At 32.4% G+C, this 20,021-nt stretch overlaps 3 protein-coding genes across 4 annotated transcripts; all 3 read left to right on the forward strand.

Annotated features, from left to right (window-relative positions):
* The first annotated feature begins 33 nt into the window (after positions 1-33).
* Positions 34-441, forward strand: LOC113729320 (deoxypodophyllotoxin synthase-like). Its single transcript, XM_027253629.1, has one exon. The coding sequence runs from the start codon at positions 34-36 to the stop codon at positions 439-441; it is 408 nt and encodes a 135-aa protein (XP_027109430.1).
* A 4,000-nt stretch (positions 442-4,441) lies between these two features.
* Positions 4,442-7,986, forward strand: LOC113729332 (deoxypodophyllotoxin synthase-like). Its single transcript, XM_027253639.1, has 2 exons — positions 4,442-4,705; positions 7,693-7,986. The coding sequence occupies exons 1-2, from the start codon at positions 4,442-4,444 to the stop codon at positions 7,984-7,986; spliced, it is 558 nt and encodes a 185-aa protein (XP_027109440.1).
* A 4,516-nt stretch (positions 7,987-12,502) lies between these two features.
* On the forward strand, positions 12,503-17,099 carry LOC113732707 (deoxypodophyllotoxin synthase). 2 transcript variants are annotated; one of them, XM_072080739.1, is made up of 3 exons: positions 12,503-13,150; positions 13,999-14,306; positions 16,749-17,099. In XM_072080739.1, the coding sequence occupies exons 1-3, from the start codon at positions 12,744-12,746 to the stop codon at positions 16,871-16,873; spliced, it is 840 nt and encodes a 279-aa protein (XP_071936840.1). In that variant the 5' UTR covers positions 12,503-12,743; the 3' UTR covers positions 16,874-17,099. The 2 variants fall into 2 exon arrangements, with proteins under 2 accessions (XP_071936840.1, XP_027114436.1); XM_027258635.2 differs by having other exon boundaries at positions 12,504-13,150; positions 13,999-14,320.
* The last annotated feature ends 2,922 nt before the right edge of the window (positions 17,100-20,021 follow it).

The following is a 20,021-nucleotide window of genomic DNA, read 5'->3' on the forward strand; positions in this document are numbered from 1 at the left end:
CTGAATCCAAGAACATCATCCACAAGTTTGGCAATGGAGAGCAACCCTCAAGTCTATTCTCCTCAAACACAGCAAAACAATATAGTACCAGTCATATATTTCACCACAGAAAACCTAAATCCTGGTACAGGTTCTTGGTTTTCTACTTGCAAAGCTGTGAGGGAAGCCCTGGAGGAGTTTAGCTGCTTCGTCGCAGTTTATGACAAAGTTGAACCTGAGTTCATTAGTGATGCTTTTGCATCTTTTAAGGAGCTGTTTAACCTCCCCATGGAGACAAAATTGCTTAATACTATTCCTGATAGGCCAGCTTTTGGCTATATAAGACCAAGGCCTGAAACTCCTGTTCATGAAACCGTTGGTATTGAAGATTCAACAACTATTGAAGCAGTTCATAGCTTTGCAAATGTCATCTGGCCTTCGGGAAATGATCATTTCTGGTAAGATGAGATGTTGGAGAAAATCTTTTAATTTGTGCCTATTCTCTTCTTAATTCTTAACTTCCATGTTCCTGATAATAGAGTCCAAATTCTTGTTGAAAACAAAAACTCTAGAGAATGGAGAACTAAACTAGACAAAGTCTGATTTGTATTATGTTTGATGTAGGTCTATAATCTATATGTATGCATGTATGTATTGTAAGGAATCATAGATACATGCATGCTAGAAAATTAAAATTCTTTTATTCCTTTAGTAGGTCGATCTTTGATTAAATTCATGTGACATAAAGTTAGTTTAAGAAGGTTATCTCAATCCATGAGGATCTTCTTAAACCGATGGAGATTTAATGCGGAGGGGCAAAATGATCCACGTTATATGGATGTTTGGCTTCTAACGATGATCTTCACAAACTTCCTTAGCTAGAACTTTCTAGGTTGAGTTAGTTTAAACTAGATTAGTGCTAACTATTGCCAAGACACCTCACACAAATTATTGAGAAAAACTCCAATTTTCACTGTGAAAAACCTTGTTGAGAAAAATCCTAGTTTTTCCCCATGAAAAACCTGCTCCAGTAACAGAAATAAGAGATGCGATTTTTTTCTTATTTTTTTGGACGAATTTTAGGTATTTTTCTCTCAAGATTATTTTTCTCAAAAATCTCACAAGATAATTTGTGTGTCGATTAGTTTTGCTAGTAAAATCTTAGTTCTTAGTGAGTATTTATAGATAAAAAAGTTGTACATATCCTTATGAAAACCCTGAAGCCAGTTTTGAATAGGATTTAGCCTTCTTATTCTTATACAACTCTTGTATTTGGAAAATTTAAACTTATTTGTACCATAAGTCTCTCAAGTTTAATTTGTTTTATAAATTAAAATATAAGTTATAAAAACTTATTTTTTAAGTCCCTACTTGAAATTCTTTTAATCCAAATAAAAAAAATTCTTAATGTGTGTGATCTATTAGGTTCTCTCATATACATTGGCAATAAATATGAGTTTTAATTCTTAATAAATAAGAACTAGATAAATAAAAATTTCTTTTAATCTATATATCATTGATTCTACTAATCAATCAACTGATTCTTATAGATCAAGATTTACATGTAATAATGCATCATGACCACCCAAGTAATGAGAAAAGTCAAGTGGATGATTTAACCTTATTTCAGTGAATGTTTGTTATGTAATTAATATTCTTTTATTATACTTATCTCCTATTAATTTTGGAATAAGTGGTGCCCATTCCATTATGTGATTAATGTTCTTTTTTTGTACTAAAATACAACTCTAATAGAAAAGTACGTAGAAACACTTTCTAAGACTCTTCCATTTAGTTCTAAGAATTCTGAATTATACTTCTAGAAGTGGTAGACATGAAATAACTCCTCTTCTATAAGAGAAAGTAAATCCTTATAGATGATTTATCACCTTTCCATACTTCAAATATATACCTATATACTAATTATGTGAGCATTTCTTGTTATAGGAGCAATCATATAACAAACAAAGTATAACTATCCATATTCAAAATAATATAATAATGTTTAGTCTAAAGATCAAATGGCCTACCTTTTTGGGATTCTTCGGGATTCAAATGGCCTACCTTTGATTGGATTTTCGGCATATCTTGGGGAAACTACATGTATCCGTGCAGAGGCTCGTGCCCTCCTTATTGGTCTTCAAACATGTGTACATAAGGGTTTTGGGAATCTCTATGTGCAATCTGATTCTTTGGTTTTAGTTGGAATTCTTCAGCATCGCATTCAGTGCCCCTGGCAGATTCGACGGGAGATTAGGCAGATTTGGCAGTTCGTGGAAGATCCTGATCGCTTTTCACATTGCTACAGAGAGGCTAACACGGTGGTTGATGTGTTGTCCAATGTGAGCGTATCTCATCCAGAGCAGCAAGTCAAGATATACGAGACCTTTAATACGCTTCCACGTATGGCTCGTGGGGCAATTCGCCTCGATAGACTAGGATTGCCTTCTATTCGAAAAATTAGGTGTATGTAAAAACTTGCTCTTCATTAAATAAAAATACCCTTTTATAAAAAAAAAAAATGTTAAGTCTAAAGATCACTTATACAAACGTCACTTAGAGATTAATCCTTTGGCACTTAAAGGATATATCTATGACTGGAAAAAAAACTCAAAGCCCAACAACCTAGTCCAACCTGCTTACTAATTTAAGAGGTTGAGTCGGGCCGGTTGGGTGTTGGATTAATTGGATGTTGGGTGAAAATGACCCAAATAAGCTTTGGGTGTGTAGGGTTTTTAAGTTGGGTATCCATTAACCCAAGTACTTAGCCATTAACCTAAAATGCTTAGATCATTTTTTTCTTGTATTTCACCTCATGTAAAATGACATTAACCCCATATATGATCTTTTTTTTTTCCTGCATCTCCTGATCTTTCCTATTATTAAATGTGAATATAAATTCTCAGTAAATTGGAGATATCACTAAGACAATAGGTTTAATAGAAATGGAATAGTTTTAATGGCCATCTGAGTTATTGTCTGGAAAAAGCATGGCCATGTTAATGTCAAAAAATTTGTAATGCATGGTTTTGCTTGAATACCTGCTGTTATCCTTGAAAACACAAATGTAAGCATGGCAACACACATGCAAACGAAGAGAGTCAGTTAAGACAACACATTTCAATCAATCAAGATAGAATGTTTTAGAATATACTACTGACATAATTGTTAATGCATTTCATGTTCCATTATTTGCATGCAAGCTTATGAAGGATGGCAATCCAAGTTTTCTAGGAACTTGCATTAAAGGCATCTATACATTGTATTTTCCAACTATTTCATACCCTTTATTTAAATCATTGCCAAAAAAAATGTTCCTAACTATGATAACTTCCAGTAGATATAGTCAGCTACTGTCTATCACCAGTTAAGTATGTTTAATATTCATATCATGCCTTTTCTATTACATGAGATAGGTGCATATAGGCTCTTAATTTGGAATACTAGATCATGCCTCATAATTTGGCGAATCCTTTGATTATATTTTATGTGATTTGATTTGCTTTTGAAAAAGGATTTTCTGCTCTTAATTTGCCAATTCAAGTAGTTTAAATGTGTGTATTTGTATATATGAAAGTATGTTAGTTTGTGTTTTACTGTATCCGCATGTGTAAAAATGATGTGTTTCTATCTAAGGAACTTAAGAAGTGAGTTTGTGTTTGTACATGTGGAAGCATTTTAGTGTGTGAAAATATGTTCATGTATGTGAAAATGAGTTTGTGTGTGTAAAAAAATTATTTTGTATGTGCAAATGTGTGTAAGAGAGAATTATCTATTAAAATGTATAAAATTATACGTTGGGTCATATTTGGGTTACTGGGTTTGAGATGATTCAATATAACCCAACTCAAAATCAACCAAATCCATGGTTGTTTAGGTTGGATATAACCCATTTAAATAAAAACCCAACACCAACTAGCCCAATTGCCAGGGTTAGATATCTCTATGCGAATCAATCTAGTGAATTTGATCATTTTATCTAGAACCCATATATTAGTTTAGGTGTCTCACACACCACAGTAGATGAGATTTACTACTCTTATATAGAAGTAAGTGACATAGTATATATTAGTCTAATTGTATTAACAACGCCATGTCTTGTTAATATTTTTACTAGATATATTTAAGAATAAATTTTATCTCTTATGATTTCATCGATTAGATTTACTCTAGGGATGTTATCATACAAATATAAATATATTTGCAATAAATATGATGAAGATGCCATTTATAATAACATAAATAGTTCAAGTGCATATTAAAATCTAGAAGTTAATTGACTTTAGGGCATATACATTTTCATGTATATTTTTATGCACATATCTTTTTCTATTTCTTTTTTACCTTACCTCATTTTCATATATGTCAACTATAATTCTCCCCTTTTCTTGTGTTAAATCTTAGTGAAACAACACACTCCTACACAAAACAAGTATCAGAGGTGAACAGGTTGGTGTGCAGAATGATATTTGAAAGCTACGGTGTTGGTAAGTACAGCGACTGTCACATGGAATCAACATCTTATCTCCTCAGAGCCAATGCTTATAGAGTTCCCCATGAGAAGGAGCCAAATCTTGGAATTATTCCTCATACTGACACAAGTTTTGTGAGTGTTGTTAAGCAAGATAGTGTTCAAGGGTTACAGGTTCAATTAAAGGACGGTACATGGATTCCTGTTCATTTGCCACAATCTTCCTTTGCTGTCATAGCAGGTGATGCCATGCTGGTGAGTAATTTTCTTACCCTATCTGTTTGCTTCCAATACCATTTGAAAACTTTAGTCTCGAAAGCACTTTTGTTCACACATTATTTTAGGTCTCACATTATTCCCGAAGGTTTTAAAGTAGCCATATTAACCCCTATTTTATCTAAAGTGGCATATGGATGGAATGCATCATTTGTTACGCCAATTGAACCAGACACGTTCCAAAATTGCATGTGATGAAATCATAATATCCACCTCCAATTTTTTGCATGAGTATCCACTTTAACCTCCTATGGTTACACTGCTGATTGATATAATATTAAGTAAAAGTAATACTAGTATTTCAACTAACGACATTATGGATACCATTTTCCATTAAGTTTCCACTTTACATCAAACTATAGGAGAGTGAAGTGGATATTTTAAAACATTAAGGAGTTATGTGATAATGGGTAAAATTACAAGGGGATGATGTGTAAGTTACCGTATCAACTATCAATAAAATGTAATATTTTATTTTATATTCCAAAAACTATTTTATCTCAAAAGATATTTCATGAAAAATGCTGACATGTGAAATATTTTAATAGCATTTTTGTTTGTTGTCTTGTCTACGGTCTCAGTAGGATATTTAGTTGACCAAAATGATAACTGTGTTGATTCAAACTAGAGGTGGCAAAATGGGCGGGATGGGCGGGATTTGCTTGGGTTTGTGATGGAACCGAGTCATATGGGTTTGGGTCCAACCTTACCCACATGTGTTTTGGGACTAACTTGGGCGGGATCACTTTGGGATGGGTTTAGATTGATCCCGCTCAATACCCAAATCTATTTTCTACATATTTTTTTTCCTTTAATTCATTTTTATTTTTTATATAATTTTAATATTTTTGATTTATTAATTTTTTTTTAGTTTTATTAAATAAACATGCAAGTGCTTTATACTCAGGATTCCCATAAAAAATTGAATTAACAAATAAAGGAAAAAATAGATATACAGTCATATTCCAACATATATCAAGATGGTCAAGGTACTTAAGGTGTTGAATATTTATCCTCATCATTGTCCAAAGATGACAGGTCTAAATTGACTGAAATGTTGAAAATTCTTGTGGATAATGACTAGGAAAATTACTAGATTATATTCTCTAGTATTACTATAAAAATTGTTAAAGATAATTTTTTAATCTAAGACTCCGTTTGGATTGGCTATTTTTTCAAAAAATAAGTTTTTCAAATACAATGTTACAGTAATATACAATAACTCAAAAAACATCCCATCCATATTAGTATATCAAATATTTCAAAAAAATTTTATAGTAAAAATTTTTCATATACACTGCTATAATAAAATATTTCAAAAATACCCCCCAAAAATAGCTAAACCAAACAGAGCCCTTGTTATTTGAACCCAATGGGTACCCAAGTATTTCCCAAGTATTCCCATCAATTAATGGGTACAATTGGGATTTGTCCCATTTTAAACCCAATATCAAAATCCAATACCCATCCCGCCCAAAGTCCCCATGGGCATGGGTAACCCATTGGGACTTGGGACAAATTGCCACCTCTAAATTCAAACTAATGCAATTGAATGATGTATGTTAAGACATTGCCATGTTTCCCACACTGCCAAAGTAAAAATTTTTACACTAATAAATTTAGATGCATTATATATATATTATACACAAACATATGGATTAATCTTTCCTATACTGATGGGGTTGGATGAATGCCACATCATCTGAATTTGAACTTCAACATCAAATTTTGTTTATGTGGCATGCATCTAGACCCGCTAGTGTATACACTGTTAATGTATAAAAAATTCAAATTTATATATATATATATATATATATATATATATATATATATAATATAAGAATAGAAATTCAAATTTGAATGCAAGTTGTGTGTCCTGCATCCGAGCATGCAGGTTAGAAAAATTGACTAACCCTGCAAGCTTAATTGCACACTAAACCTGCATGTGGTATAAACCTACATGTAATGCTAGCAATTTGAGGTTGGAAAATTACTTATGCATACATATAATCACTTGAGCAAGGGTAAATTTCAATTTAGTCTTCCAAAATAGGTTAAAGAGTCGATTCAACCTCTAAAAGTGATCTAGTTCCAATTGAGAACTTTAAACTGGAATTTTTGTTTCAACATGGCCCTTCTGTTAATTCATGTTTGGTCAATAACGTCTAACCAAACCTTAGTGGCATATTGATTTTTAGAGACTTTGCAGCAATTAGTCTTCTGTCTAAATTAGCTAAAAATGATAGAATAGTGCTCTTCTAATCAGATTTGAAAGATTGAAAATAGATTTAGAAGAGCAATATCTTATCCTTTTTAACTCATTTAGGTGATAAATGATTTGCTTTTAAGTCTCTAACAAAGAGATGAGACTTTACTTTATCACTAAAGTTTAATAAAACGTTATTGACCAGATTTGAAATGATGGAAGGGCCTACTCGGTACAAAATATCCCCTTTGGACAGGTTAATTGGGACCTAATCATTTTTAGGGTCTGAATTGATACTTTGATCTTCTCTGAAAGGCCAAATTGAAATTAACCCCTTGCTCTAATAACTTATGTTTACACAGTTCATTCATACAATATTTTCAGCTAGAGGAAGATTGATAATAGGCATATTTTAGTCCGGTTTCTGGCACCATAGAAAACCATAAATCAATTCGTGTTTTCACTCAATATTGTTATAGGTTAATCTTTCCTATATTATTGGTGTAGATAATTTGTTACTCTAGCAGTATTAAATGGATGAAATAAAACAAACTGGTATTGCTACATACTAAATTTAGGAGCACACAGTTTATCCAGAAAAAAAAAAAGTTTCCAGGACCTGATGACAAACACCCTAAATTCTTCAATCTCTCAGTAATTTTATCAAAAAGAAAGAAAGAAAGAAAAACAATTACATTTTTCTTTGCAGAAAGAATTGTGAATGTCATTGATGACTAAGTTGCTGTGTTCTTTGTTGAAGGCATGGAGCAATGGCAGGGTACAACCTTGTTTTCACAGAGTTATAATGAAAGAAAAAGCAAGATTTTCTATTGCACTGTTCTCCTTCCACAAAGGAGTTGTTCAAGTACCAAAAGAGCTTGCTGATGATGACTACCCACTACGATTTAAATCTTTTGATCATTTTGGTTTATTAAATTTCCGTTTGAAGAATCCAGCTCTATCTTCTCAGGAAAGAGTCAAAGCCTATTGCGGTATAAAGGATGCATGGGAAAGTATTAATTCCTGTGTTGGCTCCCAGACTCAACCAAATTAATTTAGGCTTTTGTTTCAAATGAACTATCAACTATTAGGGTTTGTATCATTGCCATATTTCTAAAGTTCTAACTTGGATTGAAGTTTGTTCTTCGTTTTTGTACTACAAAGGAAAAAAGAAGCAAAATATCGAGTATTTGTGAACAGGTAAATTGTAATTGCTTGCATGATGTGGTTTATCAATCGGTGTTAGTGTCGAATTAGAGAATTGATGCTAATTTTTGCTCATGAGATTGATGAATCAATATCTGAGTGAACAACTCAGATTGAGACAAGAAAGATAGACTTGTTGTAGTATGGATAGATTACCTGTCCTGCCCAGAAAAGAAAAAATAGAAAAGACAGATTTGTTGGGACTTGGAAAACACATGCTATTCTCTAAGACAATAAGCTGACAAATTTTTTCGTTTGCAGCCAGATAGCAGCATTTCTTCTGTAGAATACACAGAACCATATGTATTCTCCATGCTGTGTATGTATATGGGGTGATGAATCCTGCTTAATTGCAGGAATCTTTGCAATAAAACACCCCAATCAAGTAAGCAGTTAGCAACCAAGATATAATTTATGGAACCACTTTGGAATCTTTGCAGGAGAAATATTTACCCTTAGTTGTTTCTTTTAGCTGGGAATAATTCATTTCATGGAGTGGTTTGGTGATTTGTATTGTGGTTAAGATAATACTAATGCTTTTGCTTATGAGATTTAAGTTCAATCTTTCTTGAATCTTTCATTGAATATTATTTGTTAGGATTGGGGATTGAAAACTTACATGTGTATATGACTTTCAACTTTGACTTGAAGGAGGAGTTGGTTAGTAAATGCTTAAATATTGGGATGCCTATAAGGTCTTAATCATGATATTATTTAATAATTTATTAAAAGTTGTCCATTAGCACTCTTTAATTAATATACTCATCATATGATGTAGATGTTTATATTTATTGTATCTATAGATTTGGACACTTTTTTGAATTAACAACACTCTTATCAAAAGACTAATATTCGAAGCCCTTATGCATAGTGGAGGCACTTGTCGGCCAAACCTTATGTATATGGTGAGATGAATCTGCACATGAGAACCTTTCCAATAAAACATCCACCTTATCTTGTTCCTTGTAACCAGGAATAGTTCACTTCTTATAACTAGACCTAGAACAACTACAGCTGAAACCAAGAAAATCATCCACAAGTTTGATAATGGAGACCAATACTTCAGTCTAGATTCCTCAAATACAACAAAACAGTGAAATCCCTTCTGTCATATATTTCACCAAAACCCAAAAAAAAAAAACCCAAAATCTGCGCTCAAGATCTTGGTTATCTACTGGCAAATCTGTGAGGGAAGCATTGGAGGAGTTTAGCTGTTTTATTGCAGTTTATGACAGAGTTGAATCTGAGTTTATTAGTGAAGTTTTTGGATCACTAAAGAAGTTGCTCAACCTCCCCATGGAGACAAAATTGCTTAACACCAATCAAGACTAAGATGTGACACTACTCTTCATGAAACCATTGGTATACATTGAAGATTCAATAATTATGCGTTGAAGCAGTTCAAAGCTTTACAAACCTCATGTGGCCATCAGGAAATGATCAATTCTGGTAGGATGAGGTTAGAGAAAATTTTCTAATTGGTCCCCAAATTTGCAACTTAATTTCTACAATTTTAGTCAATGATAGTGCCAATAGGACAAAAATTTTATACTTTTTCTCGCAGAGTTATGATGACAAAGACCGCGAGATTCTATAATGCGCTGTTCTCCTTCCACACTGGAATAGTTCAAATCTTTTGGGCTTATTGAGTTTCCGTTTGAAAAATCCAACTCTATCTTCTGAGGAAAGAGTCAAAACCTATTGTGGTATTAAGGATGTTCTATGATATATGCTTCAAATTTTTTTGTCATGCACGTCCAAAATTCCAACTTATGAAGTTTAAACTTCGTTTTCATATTAGCAAGAAAAATCACACAAAAATGTATCCTTTTGAATTGTATTTTTCAAAAAAAAAAAAGAATTATTTATGGTAGCAACGTAATGTTTTCTATACAATGTGACTTATGTGAAATAAAAAAGTTATTGTAAAGATAAAAAGAGTGATTAGGAAACCTGTTATAAAAAAACATAGATTTTTTTTTCCCAAACAACTCCATATCCATAAAGGACAAATCTAGATCTAAAAACAAAAAACTGAAGGACAAATATAACAGCTTGCTAGCAGCCGCCCCATCTAGAGGTGTCAAAGCCGCCTATAGCCCCATCTTGGAAGAAACACTTACTTTAAGGTATAGTATAGTTGGATTAGTTGGCAGTAGCGCAGACAATATATATTTTTAGGTATAGTAGCGCAGACAACATATATTTTATCGAACCACAGTTGAAATATTTGCAACAGAATGCTTACACTAATTTGTTTCTTGCAACTAGAAACAATTCATTACTTATCTGTTATCAAATTTGTAGAAAAATTAAACCAAGCTAGTAGGATTTAATATATTAAGTTGTGGGCATATGTCATTAGTTAATTGGTTAGTTTGCATTGGAGTGGCATGGGATAAAGGACCACGGGCAGGAACGGTTGCACTGCAACCGTTCCTAGTGGTTTTGTGCATTTTGCACATCGCGTAACTTTGTTTGCACACGGCGTAACTTTGTTTGCACAACATGTAATTTTAGAACAAATTTTTGTGGATCCCACACACGTTGTTAAAAACGAGGTACAAAAAGTGATCTGAACCGTACAATTTTTTTGAGCCAAATCTTAGCCGTGAACAGCTCAGGAGCGATTCATCTGATGACCGCTCCTGCCCCTCATCCTGGGATAAATCCTTTGTTAGTACTAGTACTAGTCAGTTTGTACAAGTGCCGAACAAGTTTTATGTCAGTTCGAAACAATTATTAGGCAATGCCTAATAACTGATCCAAAACTAATAGAAAAAATTGATGTGGATATATAAGGATTCCACTTACTAATTTACATATTAAATGGAAGGGATAATTTCAGAAACCTCCCCTGAGATTTCTGACAATTTCATTGAACTCCCCTGAGGTTTCCATAATTACACTAACCTCCCTTGAGGTTTAAGATTTTGTTACAAAATCAGCCCATGATGTCAAAAGTGAACATAAAAAAGTATTTTCAGGAAAGAGAGGAAAGTTTGTTCCCATAAATGCCCTTGAGGTAGGTGTACAAGTTATATTAGTGAATTAATGAAAACTAATAAAAACCAGAAATAAATTAGAAAAAGTGAGGGGATATTAGTGGAATAAGGAAAAAGAGTGGCATTAACACCAGAAATAAAAACCATAAATAAATCAGAAGAAGCTTGGCATTAACACCATCTGGAACGATTCTCTGGCAAGAGATAATTTAAAGCAATTCTCTTGAAAGCTCTTTGTGTACGACATAAGAAGTGAAAGATCTTTAAGGCATGACAGCATTGTTTTTAGGGCAATGCTATGTCGCTTCTAGTGGCTGCAAGTTGTGAAAATTGCTCATTTACACATCAGTGACTGAGTGTCATAGGACATGAATGCTATACCAGAGTTCATTTAGTTCAGGGTATCACATAACTAGAGGCCAAATGTCAACTGATTTGATCTGAAAACTACAGAAAATGCAGGAGAGAAAACTACCAAAAGCGGCTGCAAAAATTGTTTAGCATCAATTTAGAACATCATAAACAGTGGACTCGAACTTTGGTAGGAGATTTTTCTTAGAAAATATTCATTGCAAATGTTTGATATTGATGGAGCTATGCTTAATTTATGTTTACCCTTTTCTTGAGGAAGTTGAAACGCAAAGCATCTATGCATGAAAGAGAAAATGGAAGAATGAGTTTTGAGAAAACGACCCCCTTCTTCCTAATGCTTGATAACCAGAAACGAAGTTATACTGCCTAAGTCAAAGTTCTCTGTTTTTTGATTGGCAGTTATTGCGTATAGAGCTCAGACTCCGTTATACAAGTGACAAATAAGGGTTGAATAACTGGTTAACTTCATGCAAAATTCAGCTTATCATTGTTTCAATTTTTCCCATAAAAGTACCCAGTTTAGTACCCAGCAAATGACAACATGTTGTTAATACGTAGAACATGGAAAGGATGAACACTAACTGGTAAGATTCCAACTGGTAAGTCGGTTAATGAAATTGAAAGATTTAATTTGTACCCTAATGACTTATTTATCAGATTTTAGTCTCATAATAACACACAATATCTTGGGTATAATAGTAATTTCGCATTATGTGATGTAAGCAATTGGGTCCCAAGTTCTGCCAGGGGAGGTTAGTGTAATTGTAGAAACCTCAGGGGAGGTCAATGAAATTGTAAGAAACCTCAAGGGAGGTTTCTGAAATTATCCCCTGATAAAAAGTTCCATTTGATTTTATTTAATATGTTAAGTAAATTCCGCATGAAACTTTTTTATTAGTACGGAATAACTACTAGATATGTCTAGTATTTGTTCTACATAGGAGGCTTATTGTCATACAAGGCTTAATAAGTCAGCAGCTTCGGGGTTTTCGTCAGAATAGTCAGAGTCTGTTTGTCGGTCGTATTTAATTTTTGTGAACAGGTGCATCCCCCCGGAGCCCTTTGTCAATACAAGAATAAATTCCTTTGGCCGTATGTCGATTTTTTGTGATTATTTCTGTAGATTTATGTTTTTTTATTGATTTGGATTCATCAGGAATCCTTTGTCCCTTGACCAAATCTAGAACAGCTACATCTGAAGCCAAGAACATCATCCACAAGTTCGATAATGGAGACCAACAACCCTCAAGTCTGCAACTCCCAAACGCAGAAAAGCAAAACAATTCCAGTCATATATTTCACCACAGAAAACCTAAATCTTGGCACAAGTTCTTGGCTCTCTACTTGCAAAGCTGTGAGGGAAGCGTTGGAGGAGTTTAGCTGTTTCATTGCAGTTTATGACAAGGCTGAATCTGAGTGCAAAATTGATGTTTTTGCATCGCTGAAGGAGTTCTTTAATCTTCCCATGGAGACAAAATTGCTTAACGTTCACCCTGATAAGAGTGCATTTGGTTATTTTGGACCAAAACCTAATTTCCCTCTTCTTGAAGCCATCTCTATTGAAGATTCAACAACTATTGAAGCGGTTCAAAGCTTTGCCAATCTCGCCTGGCCATCTGGAAATGATCATTTTTGGTAAGATGAGCTTATAGAAAATCTGCATACTGGTGCCTAGAGATGGTACTACTAGCACCAAGATTGATGAAATTTTCATGTTTCTGATATTTGATTCCAAATTTTGACCTATATGTTGAAATTGGTGGAATAAAAGGCTATATTCTTACAAGTGATTAGTGCACCTGGAGAAATAGAAAGTCTACTTGGCAAAATTGAAATATATCATTCTTCCATATACAAATACTTGTATAACTGGCTATATAAGTGGTGGACTTTGAAAATCTCTTAGGTACCTTTTTCCCAACATGGCAAATTTGATCCAATTTACCGGCTCAATTAGTTTTAGGACTGGATTTGTCACCAAAAGAAAGTCTAGGATTATTGCATAACTTTATAGCTATAAAGAATTAAGGTGACAATGAGGTAGACTTTAGGAGCTAAATTGGCTTAGTTCCTTAGAATTAGTAGGGTATAATGCACTTATAGTTACCAAACAATTCAAAAGTTTTATTTAAGCCAATTGTACTTTCTGTTTTTGTCTAAATTCATACCTGGTTAGTATTGTCTCGGATGTCTTAAATAAATTAACTTAAAAAATAAATTAAAAGGGATAAATCAATGGGATACTGCAGTTTCATTTGAGATAAAAAATGACACAAATAATAATTTAGAAGCACAAAGTTAAAAACTTTGTGGTTATTTTCTTTTTACCGTAATTACTACAATAGACAACATTTTTATTCCAAATTTTCGATTTATAATACTCTAGATAAATATACACCACACAAATGACATTCCGTATTCATGTTTTTTTTACCTCATTATAATTTATTTGTACTATGATTAGTTTGGTTTTTTATTCTCAGTGAAACAATATGCGCCTGCACAAGGCAACTATCAGAGGTGAACAGGATGGTGAGCAAAATGATCTTTGAAAGCTATGGTGTTGGTAGGTACATTGATTCTCACATAGAATCAACATCTTATCTCTTCAGAGCCAATGCTTATAGAGTTCCCCAAGAGAAGGAGCCAAATCTTGGAATCTCTCCTCATACTGACACAAGTTTTGTGAGCGTTCTTAAGCAAGATAGCGTACAAGGGTTGCAGGTTCAATCAAAAGATGGTACATGGATTCCTGTTGATTTCCCACCATCTTCCTTTGCAATCATGGCAGGTGATGCCATGCTGGTATTGCCATTGTCCTTCACTTATTCGTTTTTTTTGATACATTGATGATATATATGTTAGAAAACTGTAGTAAAGAACAAAACTATACTAGACAAATACAGAGACTTTGAGGCGTGAAAGCACTTTCCTTAAGGTGTTATTTGCCTCTATTAGACAAATTACCTCTAGGATACAACAAAGTCTAAGAACTATCAAATGAAAAGTAAAAGTGATTTAATTCTGTCGAAATCCTACTATTTAAAAGGATTGAAGCACCTATTCAAGGCACTATCAGAGGATGCAATCTTTATTGAATAGGCGTTTGGGTAGTTAGCCAATTAACAGATATTAGGTGCCCCAAGTGCCCAAGTGCCCTTGTCAAGATTTTATATATCTTGAAATAAGTTTCCCACCAAACTTTCCCTCCAAACTATTATCTTGGAACAAGTTTGTAAAGGAATAGGACAATGACTCATATATAGGCAACATGCACTTTATCCTCTTTCAATGTGGGACAATGGATTTCAACATACTCATTACAAACTATTACCAACAATATACGCTATCATATTCTGTAAATTATATTTTGTTAATTGTACTTGACCTCCTGGACCTATATCCCAGTTGCACTTTGCCTTGTGAACGAAAAAAAAAAATGCAATTTACCCCTTCCGAAGATTTCCTAGCTAGAATTATGTATAAATTTGTGATGTTAATTTGTTTTAGACAACCATTCCCTTTAGAAGAGTTCTTGACAAAATTTTTACTGTCTTATTTGTATTTATAATGAGTTTGCATAATATTCTTATTTATTCTAATTCCCAACAAACAAGTATATTTTAGAAATCATCCATTTTCCTTATCCAATGCACGCATTCATTATTTCGTTTTATTTGAACATATAAACACAAGAACAGAAAAAAATAAAAGCAAGAATGGATTCATCCAATTCGTTTTGTTGTGATTTTCCAATAACCAAATATATGGAGGGTATTTTTGTCAAAGAAAATTTTTTTGCATCCAAAAACTCTAAATATTGTTGTCAAATAAAAGCTACAATGAAATACAAAAGCTATTAATAGTAACTTCATCCAAAAACTCTAAAGGAGGGTATTTTTGCCAAAGAAATTTTTTGCATCATATTTTTATATTTATTTATATGGTGAAATCTTCTAAAAGGGGTAAATTGCCTATTCTTTTTGGCGCATGAGGTGAAAGTGCAATTGAGGTATCGGTTCAAGGGGTAAAGTGTAATTAACTTGAAAAAAAAATGTTTAAGGTACGTTGTGTGCATTAACTATCAATAACATGCAATTCATTTCATTTTGAAAACTATGTTAGTGCAAAAAAAAAAAAAAAATTTTGTACCCGAAGTAAAAATATACATTTGCTAAACTATATATTTCATTACGTCTGGCTGAAATGTGAAATCTTTTGACAGTATTTTTCTGTTTGTTATCTTGCCAACAATTTTTAGTTGACTAAGAAGATAATATAATATTTAGTTGACTAAGAAGATAATATAATATTTAGTTGACTAAGAAGATAATTGTGCTGTTTCTAGGTGATAGTATTGAATAATGTATAAGCTAGCTAAGATGTAGCGGCAAGTTATGAAAGTCAATATTTGTGGTTTGCTGTTGCATTTGAGGTTGGAAAACAACTTAAGATTCGGTATAACTATAAATATATATTTTTTTAGAGAGGAAAAAATTCAAAAAAAAAAAGTAAAATTGTCAAATGGTTATCCAAACTTGATCATCTTGTAGCAAAATTGTCCTATCATCACCATTAATATATATTTTTCACCAATTTTGATCATCTTGTTTGTCTATCCAAGTTTGTCATCCTTCCCCAAAATCCCAATTTCCATATATCACAAATTTCAGTTTGATCATGCCTCTTCCATCCATCTTTCATCTTTCTCATTAATTCTCAATTTTGTATCTCCCACCGAAAATTCATTAAATAATTAAAACAAAAATACACAGTAGTAAATTGGGCTAAAGGAATATGAAAAAATGAATGAGGCTTTCAAGGCAATTTGGGACATTAGTATGATACAAAAGTCAGCCAAATGAAGGCCAAAGCTACTATTTAAGGAAAGTATGTGTAATTTTGAAACATAGAGGGAGCTAGATGTAATTATGGTAAATCTCAGGGGATTTATGAAATTATTGCAATCGATTACAGCTATTATTGGCTAGTAGTTTTAAATGCATTATTGTTTCAAAAAATACCATTAGAAGCTTATAATTTATATTGAAACGAAAAACTGTTCGCGAAACCTGTTACAAAACAACCTAAATTCTTCGATCTCAAAGTAGTTTTTTTTTTTATCAAAAACAACCACAAAAAAAAAAAAGAAATTTAAGTTCTCATTAATTTTCTTAGCAGAAAGAATAGTGGGTCCTCATTTATAATTAAGTCATTCTGTTACTTGCTGAAGGCATGGAGCAATGGCAGAGTACGACCTTGTTTCCACAGAGTTATGGTGACAGAGAAAGCAAGAACCTCTATTGGGTTGTTCTCCTTCCACACTGGAATTGTTCAAGTACCAAAAGAGCTTGTTGATGACAACTACCCATCACAATTTACTTCTTTTGATCATTGGGGCTTATTAAAATTCCGTTCGAAAAATCCGGCTTTATCTTCTAGTGAAAGAGTGAAAGCCTATTGTGGTAGAAAGGATATATGATGAAGTATTGTTGGTTACCAAAAGCAACTGCATTTGAAATTTTTTTTAAGACAAATTCTCAATTGTTTCACTTGTCATGAGTTAAAACGGGTTTGGAGCAGATACGGCTGACTGCTGGTACAATTAGGGCAGTTGTTGTATTTTTATTTTTATTTTTTTCAAATGTTGGTGTACGCTTAGAATAGTTGTATTTATACAACGAGTTGGTGTGCATTAGTAAAATTTATGTTTCCAACGAGACAACATCATTATACATCGAATTAGGTAGAAAGTACAACGATATATGGAACCAAATTTTCAATTATACCTGCCCCAAACCCAAATCTCAATCATATCTGCCCTAAACCCAGCAAAAGCATTGCTGTTAGCTTGGAACATAGGGCAAATTTGGTTGATCAGTTTTGTCCTATTCTATTTTGTTGGTGTAATTCTTACAGACTTTGTTATAAAATCTTTAGTGTAACCATGAATTTTGATTGTGTGCATGACATCATGCTGGCACTTTTTATTGAGTTTTCGTCAAATCATTCTTTGCATACCCCCCCCTCCCCCCCCACAAAAAAAAACCTTTGGCAATAGTCAATATCGACAAGTTACTCAATAAATAAACCTGGCAATTGAATGGGTTGATTTGAGTTTTCAGTTAGATGTATTATATCCAATCCGCCCAACTATAGCTTTAATTGATTTTGGATTGGGTCATATTGGATCAACTAAAACCTATGATCCAAATATAACCCAATATATTTTTATATATTTTAATACATAACTATATCTTACATATATTTACACACACAAAATGTTATTTTTACACACATAAACATATTTTTACACACTAAAACATTTTCACTTATACAAACACACACTTAATTTTTTGAGCTCCTTGGATGGAAACACTTCCTTTTCACACACATATACACACTAAAACACACACTAACATACTTTCGCACATACAAACATATACACTAACTTTTTAAACTGTTTGGATGGACATATTATTTTTGCATTTGCCAAATTGCACTACTACCTTTTTTAAAAAAAAAATAATACAAAGGTAGAAACATATTTACAATTCACGTGTTAAAAAGAAATTTAAAAACATATAGTTTTTTGCGTGTCTTCTTGATATAGCAATTTTATTTGAATGACTAAACAAAAACATCTTTTCCGTAATTGGTGGATGGATACAAGTACAAAGAATGCCTTTTGATGTCAGCAAGTTCTTCCTTATCATTTAACTTGAATGTCTTCCAATCATCCTCATCTTTCTCCGATTCCCAACCAAGTTTCTTGCTTGCTATTGTATAAGGCAAAGGAAGACCTTCGGAACTCAATGTATTTTTCATATTTTTTTATATTTATTGATCATTTATTTTCATGCATTCTAATGTAGAATTTTCTCATTTTGTAGGTTTTCTGAAAAGAAAAGAAGGGAGAAATCAAGAAAGATGAAAAATAGAGAAAGGAAGAAAAATCAAGAAAAGAGAGATCGAGCCCTAGGGGAAAAGGGGGAAAAAGAAAAAGAAAAGAAAAGTATCAAAATAAATTTCAAATGAAACTACGTTATTTCTGTTGGTTTAATGCCAAAACTACAACGTTCCACTTAAGTTTATTAAACAGGCTTTTTAAATCAGAAAATAAATTTACATTTGAACCCCTAAGTTTCTAAATAATTTTACTATGACCTAGAAACTTTAGATTTCTTTCATTTAGATCTTTATTTTCATTGTTATTTGATTCCTAAACTTTCATTTTAATTATTTTTTGGCCCTTATCTTTTGAAACCCATAAACTTTCTAAGTTTTGTAATTGAGTCCCTGGTAGCTTCTTGATCCCTCAATTATAATTGTTTCCTTTCTTTAATTGCTAATTATGCCTTAAACTCATTTAACTTGTCATTTTGAATTCCTTTAAATTCCTTTGCATGTTTAACATGTTAATATGGATTTAATGCATTTATTGCATTCCTTTTAAAAGTATTTCCAAGATAGTTGTGCTTTGCATGTTTGTTCGTGCTTTGAGTGTTAGACAGGAGATATTGTAGTTTTTTAGCCTGCCATTTCAAAGGAAAGGTACTCTTATAACCCCTTAGATTCTCAAGATACATGTTCTTATGTACTTTTATGTGTTTTTATGCCCTTTATGCATTTTTGCTATTTCTTTTAATTGCATTTATCATATAATTATTCATTTGCATGTCATTTACTTAATTTAAACTTTCTTATTTAGAGGGTACTTGAATACTTAAAATGTAATAGATAGACTATATCATATTTTCTCTTATTTAAAAAGTTGTAACTAATATCATTTTTCTCCTCAAATATAATAAATAGGATAGATAAATATATTTTCTTATCTTTTTTTGCTCCTTAATTTGGGATTGTAATTGCAACCCCAGATGTAATAAATAGGTTTTGTATTTTGTGTGACTTATTTACTTATGTATTTTAATCATTTTTTTTTAGGATTTTTATACTTAGATATTATGCTTATGTGTTTTGTGTTCTATGTGTTTACTTGCTTTCATTTATACTTTATTTATTATATCTGATAAGTGACTAATTTACGTAATAATTGAATGACATTTTATGATATTTTTAGTCACTTTGGTTATATTATTGGAAGAAAATGAATCATTTTGGTTATAATTGGTGAAAAATGTTCTTAAGTGAGTAAATGAGGTTTTTATCACTTTTTGCTTGTATTTTGTGCATTTTTTTGTCACAAAAAAGTAAAAAGTCATCACTAATGGATTTTACTGACAACTTTTCGGTCGTCACAGGGTCGTCACTGAATGCCCGTCAGTAAAAGTATACACTGATGACTTAAAAGTCGTCAGTGAATAAAGAGCTTTTGTGACAACTTTTCTCATCAATAAATGCTTTAAGTTTAGTGACAACATGACTTCTTATCAATGATGCATGAAACAATATCGTCACTAAAACTCAACAATGGCCATCAGTATATGGTCCAATTACTAGCAATTTTGTTGTCACTAAACACCTTTCAACAGTGACAACATAT

The sequence above is a fragment of the Coffea arabica genome, chromosome 2e (genome assembly GCF_036785885.1).
Source record: "Coffea arabica cultivar ET-39 chromosome 2e, Coffea Arabica ET-39 HiFi, whole genome shotgun sequence".
Lineage (NCBI taxonomy): Eukaryota > Viridiplantae > Streptophyta > Magnoliopsida > Gentianales > Rubiaceae > Coffea > Coffea arabica.

What these genes read in the sequence shown, in the direction of transcription:
- LOC113729320 (XM_027253629.1), top strand. Translation starts at nt 34, where the DNA reads ATGGAGAGCAACCCTCAAGTCTATTCTCCTCAAACACAGCAAAACAAT.
- LOC113732707 (XM_027258635.2), top strand. Translation starts at nt 12,744, where the DNA reads ATGGAGACCAACAACCCTCAAGTCTGCAACTCCCAAACGCAGAAAAGC. An exon ending in TCTGGAAATGATCATTTTTG is followed by an intron (nt 13,151 to 13,998) that starts GTAAGATGAGCT and finishes TTTTATTCTCAG; the next exon opens with TGAAACAATATGCGCCTGCA. An exon ending in TGGCAGGTGATGCCATGCTG is followed by an intron (nt 14,321 to 16,748) that starts GTATTGCCATTG and finishes TACTTGCTGAAG; the next exon opens with GCATGGAGCAATGGCAGAGT.
- LOC113729332 (XM_027253639.1), top strand. Translation starts at nt 4,442, where the DNA reads ATGATATTTGAAAGCTACGGTGTTGGTAAGTACAGCGACTGTCACATG. An exon ending in TAGCAGGTGATGCCATGCTG is followed by an intron (nt 4,706 to 7,692) that starts GTGAGTAATTTT and finishes TCTTTGTTGAAG; the next exon opens with GCATGGAGCAATGGCAGGGT.